We start from the raw sequence: 20,910 nt of genomic DNA on the forward strand, positions 1-20,910 counted from the left end.
TAAAATGCATTTTACTCTCTAAGTTTCTTCTGGGGTAGTCTTGTTATTTATAATCTTCAGGGCTGGATAGTTTTGTGAAATTAGTCTTTATATTATTTCCTTCCTTTTTTCCAAGCCCATTTCTTAAACTTTTGCCTAAATTTGGTCTATTTGCCTGTCTTTTACGCTTGTAAACACCTTAGGGGATTTCTACAAAGTATTTGTTTTGATAGAGTGAAGTATACATACAGAAATACAATATAAACAGACCTAATGAAAATTCTGTTTGATCCAACACTAATTGTCATTCTTGGCTGTTCTACAGGGCAGCAGAAGCCCTATGTTTTCTGCTCTGGTTTTCATCCTGAATCATTTTAACTAACAGTAAAGACGCAACTGTTTGGCTCTATTTTGGTTTTAAACATGTTTATTCTTATTAAAGTAAATTGAAATTGTTTCCTGGGCACAAAACCAAGAACCATAGTGTGTTTTGTTTACTAGAGGTATCACATTAAATACAGAACTTGTTGATGTATTTTTCAAATCTGTCTTGACAGAAATTATTCATGCTCAGGCAAAAAAATAAAAAAGGTGGTGTCAAGCCTAAAACATGGTATTAATCGAGGATGTGCTGCTATGACAGAAAAAGTGTTTACTGTCGATTAGTATTTGTCGTAGAAAAGCTTGGAGAACATTACTTCCCAGTAAGTGGTCTCCATCAGGAAAGCTATTTTGGATAGCTGCTATATCTAAGCAAGTGTCTGCTGTCTTGGGTTACGTCTCCCCTGTCAGATAAAGAGATGTCTGTTATAGCAAAGGTTGATTATGTGCTAGCTGACCTGTTAGGGGAGACATGATATAGTTCTGTGGAGTAAGTGATACCAGCTATAGAATAGATGTACAGCTGACAGATAGCTACTTCATTGTAAGATCATCTTTATTGTCTCCATCAGTGTTGCGCAGCAAAACAGCTAGAGCTCATTGGTGGTCCTCCTGTGAGGCTTTCACATCACTGTTCTGCAGTGCAATTGCATCTCTGAGACCTACTGAGTACTGATGTCAGTAGCACTGCACAGAGAGCGGCTTGACAACATCAGTTTGTGTCAGGCATGCAGGGGGAAGCAAGGGTCAGAGTAGGAATGTCAAGAGAGGTGTAGATTTAATTGTAGGCACATGGATTTTTATCTGAGATTATTTAATTGGAAGGAATTATAATAGAAGTGATGGACTTGCTATAAAGTGAGGCAAAGCTCCATTTAAGGAGCATTTCAGCATTTTGGAGTTGCAACTATGATGCTACATTTCAGAGTTATGCTGAAGTTTTGTATTTGTTTGCTCTAAAAGGTATGTCCCGTCAATGAAGTTGAGTTTTAATTTCTTGCATTAAGTGATTTCTCCTGTTATCTTCTCTGAGAGTAAAACCTTACTGCAGGTGTAAACATTGTCTACAGAACACAAAAAAAAACTTTGAGAAAACCAAATGAAATTATAAATTGTATAAAATTCCAAGATATAATTTTAGTCAAAGGAAGGAGTACCATTTATGCTGCCCTGGACATTCTATCCAAAAGGTTTAAATTATAAAATAAGTAGTAGCAAGTAAAAGCAATGTAGAGTATAATTTGAATTACCATTTATATTAAACAATTTATTGAATTGAGATTTCATAAAGGTTATTATGTTATAAATATAAATTACAACATTTATAGCTTTATGATATCAATTATCTTTAATCTTTGGTACATTTTAACTTTTATTTAAATTGGCTAAATTAAGAGATTATGGAAAAAAACATTCTTAATCTTGAGATTTTAACTACTTTATTCTAAAATGTTCGTCTTCAAAATTGTGCAATTTTGCTGTTTCAATTACTTTTTCTTTATGTTTTGGTTTGCTGTAAGAATGATTAGAAAGTGATGACAACTTTAATTGTGTTACCATTAAGCGCAATGATTCAACATTTGAGTGTTCCCTCAGTAAGTTTGCAGACAACACCAAGTTGGGCGGGAGTGTTGATCTGCTTGAGGGTGCTGGAGCATGTCCAGAGAAGGGCAACGAAGCTGGTGAAGGGTCTGGAGCACAAGTCTTATGAGGAGCGGCTGAGGGAAGTGGGGTTGTTTAGCCTGGAGAAGAGGAGGCTGAGGGGAGACCTCATCGCGCTCTACAACTACCTGAAAGGAGGTTGTAGCGAGGTGGGGATTGGTCTCTTCTCTCAAGTAACTAACGATAGGACAAGAGAAAATGGCCTCAAGTTGCACCAAGGGAGGTTTAGATTGGACATTAGGAGAAATTTCTTTACTGAAAGAGTGGTCAAGCCTTGGAACTGCCCAGGCTGCCCAGGGAAGTGGTGGAGTCATCATCCTTGGAAGTATTTAAAAGACGTGTAGATGAGGCGCTACACCCCCATGGTGTAGTGGGCATGGTGGTGTTGAGTTGATGTTTGGGCTCGATGATCTTAGAGGTCTTTTCCAACCTTAATGATTCTATGATTCTATGATTCTGTTTCCTCATAACATTTTAATTCACGCAAATGCCTACTGAATCCACAGTAACATAAAACAATGGGTTAGTACCTATATATGTATTGCATGTTCTAAGTTGTAAATATGGAAATAGATTGTAGACCAATGGATTTTCACCTGGAATCCATCTATTTCATTGGCAACAAAAAATCACAGTAGAAGTGAGACACTGAAGTAAATTCTTCAGATGGAAACAAAATAGATTTTTTTTTTTCTTCAGGTAATAGTTCTACCATTTGATCCTTTTTTGTTTTTCAGCTTAGCAAAACCCTACACCTTCAAACCAGGAAATGTGACTGTTACAAATACATCATCATGGAGAAAAACAGGAAGAAAAATTTTGGAATATTTATTTTTTTGACCATCTGAATTATAGTGTCACAGCACTATTTTGAAACTTGCTGACTAGCATGTTTTGCTAAGAGCAAATATTTAAATTATAGACCAGAATCTGTTGCTTTATTATCATAACCTAATAGATGGATGAACATGTTATTATTTTTAATGTGGCCAGTGGAGAGAAGAGGAAAAGAAATATTTTAACTTTTGAAATCCAAATTCATCCAGAATGGGAAGAAACTACTTAACTCACTCTATTGGAAATGCTGCTAGATTAGCAAGATGAAAATATGATAAAATTAATAGTAGCAGCACACTAGAACTATGGTTTGTATTATCTTTGAAGACTCCCAGTTAAAAAGCAGCATAAACCATTCTAGTGACTGCATTTCTTGAAGATGGAGAGGGAAAAACCCGTGAAGCAAAAAATAGGAAGGGCATGGTGGTTACTTCCATTTGCTGTTCTTTCAACCACACATTTTTCTGAAACCAAAAAAGCATACTTAATAGAATTGAGAGCACAGGAAGAAAAATATAATTATTGATAGGAAATACAGCTATCACAGGCATATGTATTTTAGAAAACTGCTGTTTAGTATGTAGTGTTGCAAGGATTATTTTAATAAATAATTTTTCCTGTGTAACTGTTAAATTTCTCATCAATTTCTGTGATCATTTTGAAAAGGTAAATGAATACAATTGATCTGACATTATAAATGGAAAAAATTACAGTATGCATACACTTCACATTAGAGTACTGAAAGTGCCATTTGGACACGAAGTGGTATGAGGATTTTTAAATAAATATAAATATATAAAATACATATTAATAAATATAAACAAATATATATGTAAATGTTGTGCAGTAGTAATAGACACTGCACAGGGGAGGGACAAGAAGCATGTTAGTTCACTTATTGGAGGAACATTCAGTCCTTCATTCTTAATATTATGTTGTAGGATTGTTGTAGGAAAATTCAGGCAAGGGACCTCAGGAGGTCTCTAGTTTAACCTCCTGCTGAGGGTAGGATCAGTTCTGAGGTCAGACCATTGCTCAGGGCTTTATCCAGTCAGGTATTGAACGCCTCCAATGATGGATACTGTGCAGCCCCTCTGGGCAACCTTTTCCAAAACCTGACTGTACTTAGAGTGAATAATTTTTTCCCTAAATCTTATATGGACCACACTTGAAAGCAGTGATGCATGTATCATTGCGCATTTAAGTTCGAGATTTCTTGTCCTTCCCATCCCCTAAATCAGCCGAGTGTTCAAATCTTCTTCACCCTTCTTACATGGTCCAGATAAATTGCTCTAGTGTAGTACTGTGGACATAATGTCTGTAGTGATGTCTGCCTGTGTAAAAGCCCGAAGAAACTTATGGTGGTGCAGCAGCAGCTTCCTGCTTAGGCTTCTCTTCCCGCCTATTTTTATTCTTTTGAAAATACGAATGAATGTATAATTTTTAAACAGATTGTAGAGTGAGCAAAACCAGAAGTCTCACTTTGCTTGAATTGCCTGTCACTGAGTACCCCTGATCCAGTGAGTTTGTCAGTGAGATTTGTGCTGTGGGAAAGTACATAGACTTTTTCAGTACTGAATTTCAGCACTTTGATATCCTTGGGAACATTTTTTTTTCTTCTTAATGGAGAAATAATTATAGTAATGCCAGATGTTGTTATTACTGTGTTAATTATTGTTTAACCAGAAACGTAATTCTTAGTACTGTATGAAACACAACTGGTGCTTTTTTTCATCTATAGATGAGAGCGGGAATATTTGCTATCTTTGTACTAGGGTATGTTCATATTTTACATTGAAAGACAAGAGGACAAAGATTGTGGCTAAGTTTCATAGGAAAGGCAGCGAAATGTGTGTTTCTGCAGATTTCTAGAGGGTTGCAGTAATTGCTTGTAATGGGGCCATATTTTCAAATCACTCTTTGTTCTATTTCTAAAATCTTGTCTGTCACTCAGTGAACTTCTTCAAAGAACAGGTATAGTGGCATGCTATCTTAAAGGCTAGAAATGTAAGAAGTGGGAAAACTGTCTACTGGAAGTTTGTTTACACTTATCACTGAAGAATAATTAGGTACTTTTTGACTCTTGTCATTTGTCTTATTAGGTAAACTGTACATTGGAAACAAGCTAGCCACTTATAAACTTTCCCAGCTATGTAACTTCATAAAGTACAGCACTTCATCAAAGCAGATCCATTAACCCTCTGACTGGTACTCTTCTCTTGGCTTTGATTGCAGCACCACACAGAAGCACCTAGCCCGTCATTGCTACCCCCATCAGCTTTACCGTTAGATGTATTAAACAATGCCGTTGCTGGATTTAGTACTGTGGAAGAACTTATCCGGTACCTTGAACCAGATCGGTGGCAACTGGATTTGGAAGATTTGTACAGGCCAACGTGGCAACTTCTTGGAAAGGCATATATTCATGGGAGGAAATCAAGAGGTAAATTACTCTTCTGTCTGGCCTTGCAGCTTTCTACGAGTGTGTTTTCTTAACAAAGAAACAGTAATTAAGAGCATTCTCCACCTTGAATTTTGGTTCCAAGAAAGGAATACGTTAGAAATACAGCAGAGATCATTGTTGTTAGCTATTTTCACCATTATATTATCTGAAAAAGGACAGTAACTAAACTCAAAACTTAAAGGAATTTAGCAGGATAAAGTAACAAAGGGAAAAAAAATTAGAAGCAGACAGGGTAGTTTTCTGTAGGGAATCCGTGAGACCTTTATTTCCACAAAGTAGCAGGACATCTTGGCTGTGTGACATAATCTAACTTTGTGGGTTTCTTTTTTTAAGGAGGGCAAAAACTTTATTTTTTGTTTGGGGTAGGTAATTTCTTACACTTACGGTATCATGTGAACAATTGGTTTATTTCCTTAGAATTGTTCCAGTCTCTACACCATATGAATTGAGAGCGATTAGCTAAGTGTTTCTCTTCCACGATACCTCATGAAATCCCTGTGTCCATGTCCAGTTTGATCATGCAGTTGTCAACTTCATCAGATGTAAAGTAGATTATGTATTTCAAGACTTGTGGAGCTATTTCTTGTTCAGCAAGTAATTTTCTTCCATCTACATTTGACATTCATGAATTTTCTACCACATATCATCCAGATGCTGCCCACTATTTCATGTTTATGGATTCCATGTGGATGGATAGCATGCAGGCGATAACTCCTTCCTTGCCCACCATAAAGGACGAAAATGAACACATATGAGCATAACTGAATAGACTTCTCTGTTGACAAACATAAACTGGATTATCATCTGATCAGCAAGAAAAGGGAGGAAGTAAAACCTTTCATAACTCAAATTCAAGTTTTTGACAGCTAATTCTTGGATCAGAGCCTAAAAATCAACCCTTCTACCCTACCTGTATTGCTACAGCTGTGCACACAGCAACTAAATCAAGAGTCAAAGGGGAGGAAATCTCTTAAAAAGCTTTCAGCAATGGACCATGCCTTTCAGATAGTCATTTAACACTTTTCTAATTAAAGAGATTCAGTATTTGCCAAATGTATGCCATAAGCATACAGTAAGTGGGAGAAAAACAAAATATAATTTGTGAAACCTTACATAAACTAAAATGCAGGTGTTGGATAACATATATATAGACAAAAGCAACTCCCTGCAAGACATATCTTAGAAAGAAACTATCAGAGTAAATCTTTTAAAGACTTCTAATTAGATGATGAAATAGATTTTTCCACTGCATAAACATATCACGGTATTGCTACATTTATCTTTAAGAGACCACCCTCAGACTGCATTACCAAATGTGTAATGTAATAGCCTGAGGCAGAAAATATGTCCAGTTGAGATGACATAGTATTAACTGTTAGGTCTATTCAATAGATAGGGAAAGCAAACCTTTTTTTTTCTTTCTTTTTTTTTTCCTTCTTTTTTAAATGTTATTCCTTCTAGTAGTACGTTTGCTGTATTTAAAAATCTTTTTAAAAAATGTTTGGGAGAAGTGCATGCCCTAAAATGTTTGTTTTTTTCAAACTCTTTGATTCTATAATTAGATCAGTTTTATTTTTGCAATATTTCAATGTAAAAGCTAAATTACTGTCCTGCTTTCATAGACAAACATCGGTTTACATCTAGATTAAATGAAAATGTAATTAAAAGTGTATGTTACTTTATGTAGAGAAGAGTATTGTCCTCTACTCCTACTTAATAATTCATATGAAAAAGACTATATTTAGACAACTTAAATTCCACAGAACTTCTGTGTCTGATGTTTTCTCTGGATAAAATGCTTCCAAAAACTTCTAGCCAGGAAAGAAGAAACACCAAGTTCAGAGGCTTTGATGTCTAAATATAGTCCTAAATTCTTTTATAATATTAAACATACTTAAAAATAAAATACATTTTGCTGTGCAAAAAATGATCCCATCGCTTCCCACAGAAATCTATGCATAATCATTAGATCATATTCTGAAGTCTACTTAAGAAGAAGAGTCACAATCCAACCGTAGTCCTTAGCAGATACTTTTCTCATATAATTATACGACTTTTTTTTTTTTTTTAACTCCTCGTTTGGGGTTTTGTAACAGCCCTGTCCTATTGTAGGAGCCAGTATGAAACTTACACTCCCAGGAACATCTCCAAGGTGCTTAGGAATGAAAACCATCCTGCTGTTATCTGTGCCCACACACAAATGCCTCAACCAGAATTTAATTTGTTTCGTTGACTTTGAGAGCAGCATCCAGCTGGAAAAAAGTTTTGGCAAAGAGGGTTCCCCGTGGTACTCGATACACATCCCAGAAGATGCCAGACAGTTGCATTGCCAATTGCAGAACACAGTTGCTTTCAGGCTGGTGTGAACATGAATTACTTCAGTTGTATGTGCCAGTGAAGGCACACTTTTGAAATAGACTTTACTGTAGACCTACCTGCATCTACATTTTTTCTCCCTTTTCTTTCCTTCTCCCCTTATTTTATTTTAGTGTTTCCCATTCATGTGCTACTGCAGAGCCTTCCATTCTTCCTGAGCTAGTGCTAGACAAAAGAACTTTGACTGTTGTGTCAAACATGGTACGTGAGTGGAAGCCAAGTTGAAGGAGTGTTTAAATGTTCACATTATAACAGGTACTGTAACTCAGTGCACTTGGGAAATCCACATAACCTTTTATTGTGGTTAAGTAAACACTTTTAAGGGAATATATACATTCTCTCATCTAACTTCGTGCCCACAGTGTGTTAAAATAAATTTTGGACAGACAGATACTCTTTGAAAAAATAACAGCTTCATTCACACACTTCAAAGAAATGATTATATAAGCACTAGATAAATTTGCCACAGACCTTTTAATGAAATTGAATTACATAAGGTAGGGCAAGGGTTCATTGTGAGGTATAATAGCAATATACCTTAGTACGTTGTAAAACATAGAAATCAAACATGACTTTTTTCATCTCTCCTGAAGCCTGTTGTAACAGTAAGGCACACTAAAATCTACCTGCCAAGAGCTGATTGCGTGTTCTTCCACAGAACCTTTTTAAAATTTGGGTCTGCAGGTCTGAGGGGTTCAGTTCAAATTCATTCCAATTTTGTGACAAAATGTGTAATACGCTTGCTGCTCATTTTAGTTCGTTGCCCTTTCCTCTATGTTATAACTACAGCTAGTATCAGGAAATGGATGCATTCCTCAACTGCTGCCAGTAGGCAGGGGGTAACGGAGAAGCACAGTGCCACACAGGCATCTCTCTCCCGCTGGTCGGTGGGCTTGCTGGAAGAGGCATCAGTGCCCAACTTCAGTTTTCAGTTTCTCATGGTGAAGGGCTAAGCAGCAGTTGTGTTAGGATGCATAAGCTTAGCTTCTTGAAATTCACTATACCAAGCATGTCAGTCTCTGTAGAAATCTACCGGTAGAAAGTATTAGCAGGACTAGCATTTCTCTCATTGTGTTTTAGGCATTTTATCCTCATTCAGACAGTTCACTTATTATATGTTTGAAAACGTAACAGGAGAAAGAAGTACTCCATTCCTATCCACAGTCCTTGATTAATGGAGGTAGACATGTCCACCCTCTAAATGACTCAGCCTACAGCTATTAGCTGATCAGAAGAGCTTAAATCATTTCTAATTTCTCACAGTGAATCTCTCCCCTGGAAGTTTTGTCTCTCTTTTCCTCTGCTCCCTTCTCAGCTTTCCCCAAGGAATGCTCTTGCAGCGTGGGAGGCAGGTTGGCATCCTATCAGTAATTTTATTGGACTTATTACACACTCCTTGCGTTTAAAAATCAGATTGTTTATTTAGGAGCCTATGTTAACCTGATAGTGATGGAATGAAGTGCCCCAGCTTGGCATTCACTGTAAGTGCAAGCAGAGAAAAGGCTACAGTGCATTTAGCTCACCTTTCACAACAATAAACCCTTACTTATGGATGCCAGTATCTGGATATGGTCTGCAAAAGAAATGTTTGAAGAAACATGGAATGAAATTGCTGCCCAAAGATCTGCTCCTGAGGCAGCAGTGGTGAGCATTTCTGCTAGAGAAATGCAGCTTCTAAATTTTCTTTATTTCTTATGTGTTTAAATAGAACTGAGAGGTATTATCTTGCCTTGATAGGCTGAAGTTCTTCTTGGTGACCTCTAGAGGCTCTTGACATAGTCAGTAGAGGGAAAAAAGGTATTTCTCTAGAGGGTGATTCAGATCAGGAACATATTTTAGCTTTATTTTATATCTTTTTATTTACGAACTGCTAGCAATAACTATAAAGTATTTGTCAAGTAATATCAATGCCCTGGGACATTTTTTCCCCTAGTTTCTTCTTGATTTAGCTCAAAAATGGTTGGTTTAAAGCTCTTTGCTGCTTTGTTCGAGACCTCTATTTCAGTCATCTCAGTAGCCATATTATCATAGGGTTTTCTTTTTCTTTTTTTCTTTTTTTTACCAGATAGAGTACCCCTGTGAATTAGACATTCCTTCTGTTCCTTAATCATGGTAGGTTTGGAGAGAAACAGTTCAGATGAAAGATCCCAGATTGTGATCATTATAGTCTGCCTTTTCTGAAATAAATGAAATTACATTGCTTTTCATCAAAGTAAAAAATGTATTAATTTTTTCACTAAACCAATCCCAATTTTTCACTCTTAACTGCCTCTTTCAAGGCCTGTTATTTCTTGGTTATGCAGCTAAGGTGAACCTAAAGGAGCTTGCCCTGTTTCAGATCTTTTCATAAGCTTGCTGTTCAGCCATTGCATAGTGAAATTTTAGTGTGATACAGTTTATAGGGAAACTAGTGCCAAATATTAGTATCTTTAACTTGCACTTCAAGTTAGGTGCTTGCAAGGAGGAGCTGTATTTTATTTAAGACACATCAAGTGAAAATGAAACCTAGAGAAGCAACAGAAATTCATATATATGCTGCTATGAAGGAGGAAGGGAAAAATGGAGTCTACTAATAGTTATATAGATACACATACTTGTGTACTTATTTTTGTCTGTATTCACTGATGATGACGTAACTTCTTGAAGTTCTTAGTCCATAGAAGTGTGTTCCTTTTAGATATAAATGGTTTGATTCTTTCTTATACTTACATCGCCCTTGCAAAGAAGCAATAATGGAAATTTTAGCAGGGAAGAAGTTTGAATGCTTTATGCAAATGAATAAAAAATGTGTTTGGAGGTTTGCAGGATTCTTAATTGCCATGTGTGTTTCTCCAATCCAAAATTAATACAGAATAGCAACACTAGAGCTCAGACTATTAGCGTGAACAAAGGGAACTCCATTAGGGTTGATGTGATAAAACATTTACTGGAACATAGTAGCCAAAGCTTGCTTTGTTTAACTTGAACCAACTCTGCCAGAGTTATAAATTAACTGGTGAATACTCCTATACAATAATCATTCTATTAAGGTTTCATGGTATTCATATAACGGCAGTATTATACTTGTGTGCTGAAACTGTACCACCTGCACAAAAATGAACTTTCCTCACGGGTTCTGCACTGCTGAAGTTAGTTTACCACCAACGAAGTTGGATTGCGAATCAGAAAAGCACCAGTTTGTTTGTCTTTTTTGCAGTGGTCGATCTCAACCTCCTAAAGGAGGAGGTGCGGCTGTATAGTTGTACTCCTCGCAACTTCTCAGTGTCACTGAGGGAGGAGCTGAAGCGAACTGACACCATCTTCTGGCCATTGTGTCTTCTGGTTAAACGTTGTGGTGGAAACTGTGCCTGTTGTCATCAGAGTTGCAATGAGTGCCAATGTGTACCAACAAAAGTCACCAAAAAATACCATGAGGTACGCACTTTTTTACATTTGTGTGTTTGGAAATACTGAAAGCCAATTAAGGAATTTATTTTTACTGTAGGAATGCACCAATATTAATATTTTAAAATTTTATGTATTGCACTTATAGTAAATATTTTTTTACCATTTTAATGAGGTGTTACATTAAAAAAGTATTATCTTCCTTGTTAAAATATTTTTCTGTGGAACTATTAAGTCATTCCTGAGGTATTTGTTTACTGGTGCAGTTCAGATACATCACAACCACACCTCCTTGTTCAGCTTTCTCTAGTGTTAGATGTGAACTTTATGAAGGAATGGATATCTGTCCATTTCCATTGTTATAAATCTGTAGGTAAAATTATTTATTATAGAATTATCTAATAATTCCATTGGGTTAACTATACTATTAGCCCTTAAACAAAATTAAGCAGAAATATGAAACTGCAAGATTCTCTTCTTTGATAAAAGCAAGTATCTGTTCAACATGTTTTAATCAATTTTGTAAAGGGCTTGAGGTAAAAGCAAAAATAATAATTACTGGGTTGAATAAATGAAGAAATTCAGCTGAGGAAAGCCTGTTCTTTTAATAGGCTTCCTGTCATCCAGTGTGTTTCCAGTGCAATCTAGCTCATAGTCTAGGTGTGTGATGAAGCACTTGCTGTTTTCTTGATGCTTGGCTTCTTCTCCTTCAGGTTCTTCAGCTGAAGCCAAGGATTGGTGTCCGGGGGTTGCATAAATCATTGACAGATGTACCCTTGGAACACCATGAGGAGTGTGACTGTGTGTGCAAAGGGAATACTGAAGGATAAACATGATTTAATTGTGCTGTTTTCTTTCAAAGCACATTCAATCAATGGCTGATTCTATTATGGGGCTTGTGCATTATCTCCTTCTGTAATCTCAGTTGTTTGCTTTGGGGATCTTCCATCTTCAAGATTTACAGTGAGCTCTAAAAAGAGGAGAAGCCAAACTGGGATTATATGTTGTGTGACAGCTCTGTTTGGAGGCTCAGTGAAAGGATGGGAGAAAGGCATCAATGAGGGATTTAAAATATATGTATTGTTTTTGTTCCCCACGATTTTCTTGACAATACATGGATTTATAATTTAGGAGTAAAAATAAAGTTAGAAGGCTCACATCATGGAGACGTGATCCTGCTGGCTGTCTCATTTCTACAGCTCCAGTACATCTGGCCTCTGGTTGAAAACACCTGAAATCTTTCTTTCTGTGTTCAACTACTCCTATGTACTCTAAATCGAAGTGTTCTCTGTTGTATAAACTTGGGTTAAAACAGACTGTCTTGTTCCGAATTAAGCTTAATTTGTCTAATGCTGGTAGGAAAGACTGGATTTTTCCATACGCTCTAGTAAAGTTCCTGCCTTTTAGAAAGAAGACTGGACAATAACGTGAGCTAAGGAAGCAAACATTGAAAAGAACAGTGCCTTTATTCTTACTACTACGGCTGATGATTTTTTGTTGGTTTGTTTGTTATTTTTTATTGTGTACATTTTTATACTCTCCTTTTGACAATATAACTATTTGCTTTTCTAAACTTGTTAAATATATCTATTTTTACCAAAGGTATTTAATATTCTTTTTTTATTACAACCTAGATCAACTATTTTTTAGTTTTGTGAGACTTTAAAGCCAGATTTATACAGTTGGAGGAACAGAGATGTGGTTACAATGGGAAAGGAGCATGATCTCTTTGCAGTTTGTTGCTACACAGTGGGAAAATACAGTTTTTTACCTGGTTGCACAGTAATAATAAACAGAGATGTGTGGATGAAGCTCTAAGCTTGCTAGCTCCATGACACTGAAAATATGAGAGGCAGACATTAATATAACTGGTTGCAGAAGCTGACTTTAAAAATTCCCTCTCTCCATTCTGGCCTTTGTTCCAGTAGAAAAGAAATGAGCATAGATAGATGCATTCTGGCTTGTTTAACTCTTTAATTTCTTTAAAGTAGGATGATCTACAACATAAGAAGAGAAGCCCAGTGGCTTGCAGCCTTCATGATGCATCACGGTCATGGGAAGGCAGCCTTGTTAATGTTGAAGTGTATGGTTTTCCATTGACGGTTATAGCTGTTTAAGTACTGTTCACTCACAGGATTGTAACACTCTTCAGTACAGTTTGATGAACTATGGTTTTGTTCTTCTGTACGTTATATTCTTTAACCAATACACTTATCCCACCCTATGCAAATTGAAAAGGAAACAGTAAAGTATTTTGCTTGTAAAATGCTTTAACATTATGCCTAGTTTATTTTTTTGACTATTGGATTTGCAGATTGTAATGAATCACCAAATAAAGTAATAATGCTAATTTTGGGAGAATAAATGTTTCTGTGTGGTTGCATATTTGTATCTGCTCAATGTACAATAATAGGAAAAGTTAAAGAGGGTGATTTTCTACTTACTATTTTGAAAGTCAGTTCAGAAACAAAAAACAGAAACAGAAGTCTTCTGTTACCAAGACTTCCACTTGCTTTATTAATTCTGTTTTACTGTAAATCCACAAGAATAAAAATGGAAAAGAAGGAATGTAATGCTATTTGTATAAACATTCAAAATATTCAAAATTGTGTGCATGTGAAGCCATCGAATTGAAATAACATCTTCTGTTACCGTTTCCATCGTGACAATGAGTTCTGATGAAAATGTGGAGGTTTTTGCAAGTTGGTATGACTTTCTGATATCAGTTCTGGAAAATTCTCAGGTAGCTTCTGATTCTGTCTTAGCTGGTCTGTTTTGCCCCACCCTCAACCTCCTACTGAATAAGAAAAATATCTGGTGTAAATGTGACATCTAATTATCCAGTCTGAACACTAACCCTGTATCAGAACACAGAATTATGGTTACACAAGACACATGGTTTATTTGAATTTTGAGTCTTTGACCAGAATAAAGAGTGTTTTGCAGGGATGCTGGGGATTTTTTTTTTGCATTAATATTTTCTTCTTTTTGTGATTTAAAGAGCTTTTGAAAAGCAAGTTGAGATAAAAGCAGAAATCAGAGCCTCCAGCATCATAATTCGGCAGAAAAATTGAAAAATGTAATTCTGTTACAGAAATTTCTGCTGTAGGAAATGCAGGAGGTCTCATCCTCTCTGTGGAAGTGGAAGAAGGCACAACACGCATTTTGGGGTAGGTATTTGGTGGCAGCAGAGGAATGGAGAGTTTCTGGAACCATACAGGGTATGCAGGGTAATGTTTTCCAAAACTCACAAGTATTTCTTCTATTGCCCCCCTCTGGCTTTGGCTCACTTTCTTCCTTGCCAATGTCTTGTACCAGTTTCCTTCCCAATTGCTAGCTATAGACCTGCATTTGAACTCCTTATCCCTTTGCTCTTTACATCCCCCTTCACAGTGCTGTCTCTCCCATCTGATCCAAAATCACCACTCCTGTTTGTCATCCTCTTGCCGAGCATTGTTAAGCCCTTTTCCTCCTCCCTGGCTGCGTGCTGAAGGTGTGTCTTCTCACTACCGTGGCCCAGACTTTGTTTTTCCGCCTCCCCTCAGATGTTCAGGGGATTTAGCACTCCACCTCTTCCCTAGCTTAAAGAGCATGGACGGGATCAGTTGTTTTAAAGGACAGGATTTGGGAAAGATACTAACCAAGTGAAGCAATGAAGGGTGCAGTTTTCCTGCTTTGTGCTATGTCCTCTGTCCTGCTGGGTAGAGCAGCTGCCCCCCGGCAGTGGGTGACTTCTGCAGCTGATCTGACAGGACGCACCCGTACCGCGACCTGCCTGGGTGCGGTAGGCTTGGGCTAGGGATCCTGCCGAGTTCGCCATGGTCTTTGCATCCAGAAGAGTCTTAACGTGTTTTGAAGATGTCCTTCTGACAGCGCAGGGGAGCTCCTGTCGCAACAATAAATCACGTTGGTGACCTCCCGTTGGTGGGAAAGGGTGAGGTGAGGTAAAATGGCGGGACGAGGCAAAGACAGGTGAGGGGGCACGGGTGGGCCGGGCCAGGCCAGGGCTGCTGAGGGGGGGAATACAGCAGGAAAGGGCAAGAGAGAAACAGTGCTGATGACTGCCGTCTCCTAATTTGCTGACAGCTCCCCCGTGGTGAGGCCTGTAGCTCCCTGACACCTCCCTTCCTTGGGAGGTTTTGTCAGCCCCAGAGGCAAGGCTGTCCTCAGCAGGCGGTGTGGGGACGGTGCCAGCCGGTGGAAGGGATGAAACAGGGACATGCACGGCTCTGGGTTTAATTGGGATGCTTTGAACATTGCTGGTATTTGGTCTTAAACTTTGAAAAATATACTTGATATAAAACTTCAGAATTGCACATAAAAAATGTACTAATTAAGTAGGTACAGTTTTAGCATAAAGGGATTATTTCACACTATACTTATAGAAACAATTGCCTAACTCTACCTCTCCTAATTTGCTGAAAATTCCCCCATTGAGAGTTTTTAATTTCTCCCTCTGATGATTTTCATACCCAAAGATGAAATTTTTCAGTCAGGTGTTTCTGAGGAGCATTAACTTCTTGCAGCCTCAAGGTGAGCCAAGGCTTGTTATACCCACAGTTACACACAGCATTCAGGAAACGCCCCTCTGAGGGTTTTGATTCATTATGACTATTTACGTTCTGTTGTTTCTAAGAAAGCAGTGTGGTAAAAACTAACTGAAGATATTAATCATGAATGACTAACAAGCAAACAACAGTGCCTTTCACAGTTACAGGTCATGGCAGCTGAATGCCAAGGATGCTGTATGTGTAGAAAAAGATTGACAAAAGTGGGTGGAAAGCCCATGATTTTCAATGTGGAATAGAAGTTGCAAGCTTTGATCTTACATCTTTGTGGAGATTTTTTTAAATTGTTGCTGTCTATTTTAAGCCATGAGTTGCTGAACTGCATTAATATAAGCATCAGTATTTGGGAATGAAGAGCCCATGTTTCCAATGGGCCTAAGCAGTGGAAACAGCTGAGTGGAATAAAGTAGCTCCTGTAAAGAGACAAAATCCAAATAGCATAGGCTGCATTTTGTAGGTTTTATCATATTCCCAATAAATGGCTTCGGCTAAAAGTATTTATTCCCCCCAGAGGAATAGGTGGGGAGCTGCCGACCGATGGTGAGCCTTGTTTTTATGGATTCTGTAGATATTCACATTCCTGGAACGCTCCTGTCAGCCGTGGCCGGCATGGGAGTGATGTAGAGCAGCACCAAAACTTTAGTCACCAAGGGCGTTAACTGCAGATCTGTTGGCTCTTAAACTCTTTTAAGTTTCCTTGCTTTTCGTCTGCCCGGTTGCACAGGCTCACAGCTCCTTTTCAGCAGAAGAGGAGGAAAAAAAAATTGTGGATGATACAACAGAGTGTGTGGAGGGGAAAGACAGACAAGCACAAAGCTACCTTATTTAGTAGCTACTGCATCAGCTAATGTAAGCTGTTACCTGATTGCCTTTCTAATGGAGGACAGTGTTGAAACTCTTATAAATTTTCAATTCAGGAACTAGCTGCTTAAATAGTCTCATTTTGATTGCACCAAACTCTGGAAATAAAAATTGGAAACATTTACTTTCTGTTTGATTTCTGAAGATACAGTAGTAGTGCTACTGTTAAAAGCTCTCTCATAAAACCTCATGCAGAGATGCTAAAAGAATCATGATTGCAAGATTCTCATTCAAACCAAGCTCTGAAGCTAAGTAGACCAACTTACTTTTCTGATGCTGCTTGTGATATAATTGGTATTTAAATTAGTTCGAGTAAATTTGCTCTTCATATCATTTTTTGCATGGGATGCTTTATCAGACAACTTGCCTTTCAAGCTCCTTTCATGCATCAGGGACAGTGTTTTTGTTTGTTTGTCTGCCAAAATCACAGAGTAAAAATATGGCTACTTTTTTCAGCATAAATAAAGCTTTTCAGAGAAGACACTTTACCTATTGCCTCCCCTAGATTGCTGAAAGGAAAATAAGTTTACAGCTCAGTCATGGGAGAAAGATGACAGCTTTTTTGAAAGTGTGATTCAGAGCACGTAAGCTAGATTCCTGCCCTGGATCATGCTCTGTGTCAGTCTTCATTGAGCTCGTCTGTCTTCATAGAGTCAAAGCCCGGCCCTCCCAGTTGAGGCAGCTGTGTCAGATGCATGAGGTTAATCAATGGGAATACCCCATTTACAGGCCTGTTTTCTGAACAAAACGTCTCTTTCTCAAAGAAGAGTCTCAAGAAGTTCTGCAGCCTGGAATGGTTTTCCATATAGCCGATTTGGCAAGCTTTGATTTTGCCTGTTGAAGTAAAGACAGAAGTGCCAGTTCAACCCAAGCCCATGCAGCCTTCCTCAGATTCTGCAGCACTGAAGGTAGGTCCAAGACAGCTTGGTTCTGGTGTCTCTCCTGTTCAGACTGAGTGACAAACCACATTTCTCTTATTAAACTTGCTTTTCTTTCACTGTGCAGAATCCTGATAAGTTAATAAGGTTGTCTCACTTTGTCCTGCTTCAGTCATATCCGTGGGGGTTGGGATCTCAGACAATGCCTACATGAAACTCATTTAAGAGAGAAGGCCAGTGAAGTCCATGATGTTTAGTGTTCTTTTTTGAAAAGCAGCATCACACAGCTGAACTTTGTGAATTGAAAGGTAGTAAAATTAACTGCATCACTTTGTTTAAAATGCTTCATTTAGAGACTGATGAGAAGAAAATAATGTTTAAGCTTTGATTTAATTCTTTCAAGTTTTTCACAACTTCCGAAGAGGACCTGCTTTTCACCTTCACTAATTGATTTTTATTGTGTATCCTTTTGTCATAAGTTGAGTAGTTTCCCTCAAAAACAGTAAAACAAACACATAACTCTCTGTGTCCTCAGGTGTTAAAAGGCTGGACCCCCCGATTCTTTCTGCCCTCGGGATGCCATCTCTTTTATTGCAACTAATGTACCCTTCAGTGAGGAAAAGTAGGTGACCTGTCTACCATATAGCATCTTTATGCTTGCGTGGCTCCTTAAAGACACTAAGCAGACCTTTGATATAGCTATATAGTGAGGAGGTACTAGGCAGAAATTGGCTTTTTTGGGGGCTTCATGTTATCGTGAAGTCATAGCAAGCTTTATGTTGCTGAAGGGTGTATGGAATTCAAATGTACCAAATTCCACCACTGTTCTCCAGAAAGGATATGCCCCATGTGCAAAGCCTCAAAAATAAATCTGTTTACCTGTGACCTATTTAGTTACTTTTCATGTCTTATGTTGAAGATAAGTGTTGAAAGACAATGTATATCCAAGCTATACGAAAGCTTTTTCATCCAGAGGCTTAAGCAACTAGAGCTCTGATTCACTCAGTAAGCCATAACAACAGTCTCATTCCATGTTATGTTGTGTAGTTAAATCTCAGCGCTTAAGCACAGATTTCTGATATAGGCAGAAACAATCACTTCTTGGTTGTGGGGGTAGGGTGAGAGGGCACCCTTTCTTGACTGTTTTATGGCATCTGGCTCTTTGGGGAGCACTCAGAGATATGATCTGCATGTGGTCCTTGGACACAGGCTGGCTTCCGCTTAGAAAACTGGTTATCAATTATGGACAATTAGGAGTCTGTTTGTGAATAAAAAAACAAGCGAAAGGTCTGTGTTGCTTTAGACCAGACACTCATTTACTTCAGCGTAGTTGCCTCTATTCATGGCAATGGTTGATGCTTATGAAAGGATACAAGTACATTACGCTTTCCAAATTCCAGAAACCAGTAGTTTGGGACTCCTTTAGCCAGAGTTTGAATTACAGGCCTTAACATCCACATCAGCGGCTGTAAAACACAGCACATTTAAATAAATGAATGTGTCTTCTATATGATGTGATCAGAGAGAGTCAAAATTCAGCACAGACCTTGCCTAACAGAGAGATGATCATCGTAAGTGTCATAAGCTTGGTTTCCTCTGCCACACCTGAGCTTAATGTGTTCAAAAGGGGCAGATATGCTATTTCACTACCAAAAAGGCAGGGTGATAATGAAGTATGGATCATTTACACAGGAAAAGCAACACACTTCTTGCATGCACTATGAAGTGTTCAATAGTAGTGTCATATAGACTATTTACTTGCTGGAAGGATGAAAAATAAGTTACTAATTATTCATTTACAAAGTGTTGTTAATGTGCTATATATGCTTTCCTTCTATACATTTCATTATCCCTAAGGCAGTGCTCAGGTTGGACAATCTTTTCTTATACATTTGGCACACTCTCCTTTTCTTTCATCAGTTTCAGATAAATTAAGATTTTAGCAGTTTTTTGAAGCTGATTCTGTTTTTACTATTGGTAACAATAATTCAAGAAGTATTAAAGGCAAATTTTAAAGCATAGCCATCTCTAAACACCTCAAATAAAAGAGGCAAAATTGTGGCCTAAACCACAATGGAAATCTGTAGCTGTGAGTGTCCTGGTTCCAGCTGGGACAGAGTTAACTTTCTTCCCAGTAGCTGGGGGGGTGTTCTGTGTTTTGGGTTTGGTATGAGAGGAGCGTTGGTGGCCCATTGATGCTTTGGTTGTTGCTGGGTGGTGCTTGCAAGGAGGACTTTTCAGCCCCCCCATGCTCTGCCAAGTGCAGGGGAAGCTTGAGGGGTGGAGCATAGCCAGGGCGGTCGACACAGCTGGCCAATGGGGTATTCTACACCATGTGACATCATGCTCAGTATAAAAAAGGGGGGAGGGGCTCACCCCCCCATTTGCGACATGTAGTCAGCGGTCAGTGAGCAGTTGCATTCTGTATCGCCTGCTTTGTATATTCTGTTATTGTTGTTGTTATCATTGTTATTATTACTGTTCTACTTTGTTTTATTTCCATTATTAAACTGTTTTTATCTCAACCCGCAAGTTTTTCTACTTGTGCCCTCCCAATTCTCTCCCCGATCCTACTGGAGGGCGGGGGGGTGAGTGAGCGGCTGCATGGGGTTTAGTTGCTGGCTGGGGTTAAACCACGACAGTGAGGAATTCCTATCAGTCACCCTGGCAATTTTACATTTCCAGCAGTGTGGCACATTAATGCCAAAGTAATATAGCTCTTTTTCTACTTGTAAAAATAAGAATTTATTCTATACAGATTGTGAACTAAGCTAGACAGCTACATTAGAGAAGTTGAAGAAGCGTGGGCTGGCTGAGCAGGCTGTGAGGTGGATTGAAAACTGGGTGAAGGATCAGGCCCAGAGGGTGGTGGTCAGTGGAACAAAGTCTAGTTGGAGACCAGTAACTAGCGGTGTACCCCCAGGGTCAATAGTGGGTCCAATCCTGTTCAGCATCTTCATTAATGATCTGGATGTTGGGGCAGAGTGAGTGCACCCTCAGCAGGTTTGCAGATGACACAAAACTGAGAGGAGCGGCTGATACACCAGCAGGTTGTACTGCCATGCAGAGGAACCTTGACAGGCTGGAGAAATGGGCTGACAGGAACCTCATGAAGGCAAGGCAAAGTGCAAACTCCTGCATCTGGGGAGGAGCAACCCTAAGCACCAGTGCCCACCCAACTGAAAAGCAGCTTTGAAGAAAAGGACCTGGGGATCCTGGTGGGCACCAAGCTGAACATGAGCCAGCAATGTGCGCCTGTGGCAAAGGCGGCTAATGGTGCCCTGGGCTGCATTAGAAGGAACGTTGCCAGCAGGTCGAGGGAGGTGATCCTTTCTCTCTACTCAGCAGTGGTGAGGCCACACCTGGAGTGCTGTGTCCAGTTCTGGACTCCTCAGTACAGTAGAGACATGGACATACTGGAGAGAGTGCAGCAAAAGGCCACCAAGTTGATTAAGAGTATAAGGAAAGGCTGAGAGAGATACGACTGTTCAGCCCGGAGAAGAGAAGGCTCAGGAGGGAT

The 20,910-nt window shown here is 38.7% G+C and overlaps 1 protein-coding gene across 1 annotated transcript in view; it reads left to right on the forward strand.

The window, feature by feature from the left end:
* PDGFC (platelet derived growth factor C) overlaps nucleotides 1–13,449 on the forward strand; it is a 136,247-nt gene extending 122,798 nt beyond the window's left edge. Inside the window, exons 4-6 of the mRNA XM_075149429.1 lie at nucleotides 5,095–5,302; nucleotides 10,896–11,113; nucleotides 11,797–13,449. Of these exons, the coding sequence (XP_075005530.1) occupies nucleotides 5,095–5,302; nucleotides 10,896–11,113; nucleotides 11,797–11,913 (543 nt within the window). The 3' untranslated portion in view covers nucleotides 11,914–13,449. The remainder of the gene's footprint in view (nucleotides 1–5,094; nucleotides 5,303–10,895; nucleotides 11,114–11,796) is intronic.
* Nucleotides 13,450–20,910: the final 7,461 nt, after the last annotated feature.

The sequence above is a fragment of the Calonectris borealis genome, chromosome 4, assembly GCF_964195595.1.
Source record: "Calonectris borealis chromosome 4, bCalBor7.hap1.2, whole genome shotgun sequence".
Classification (NCBI taxonomy): domain Eukaryota; kingdom Metazoa; phylum Chordata; class Aves; order Procellariiformes; family Procellariidae; genus Calonectris; species Calonectris borealis.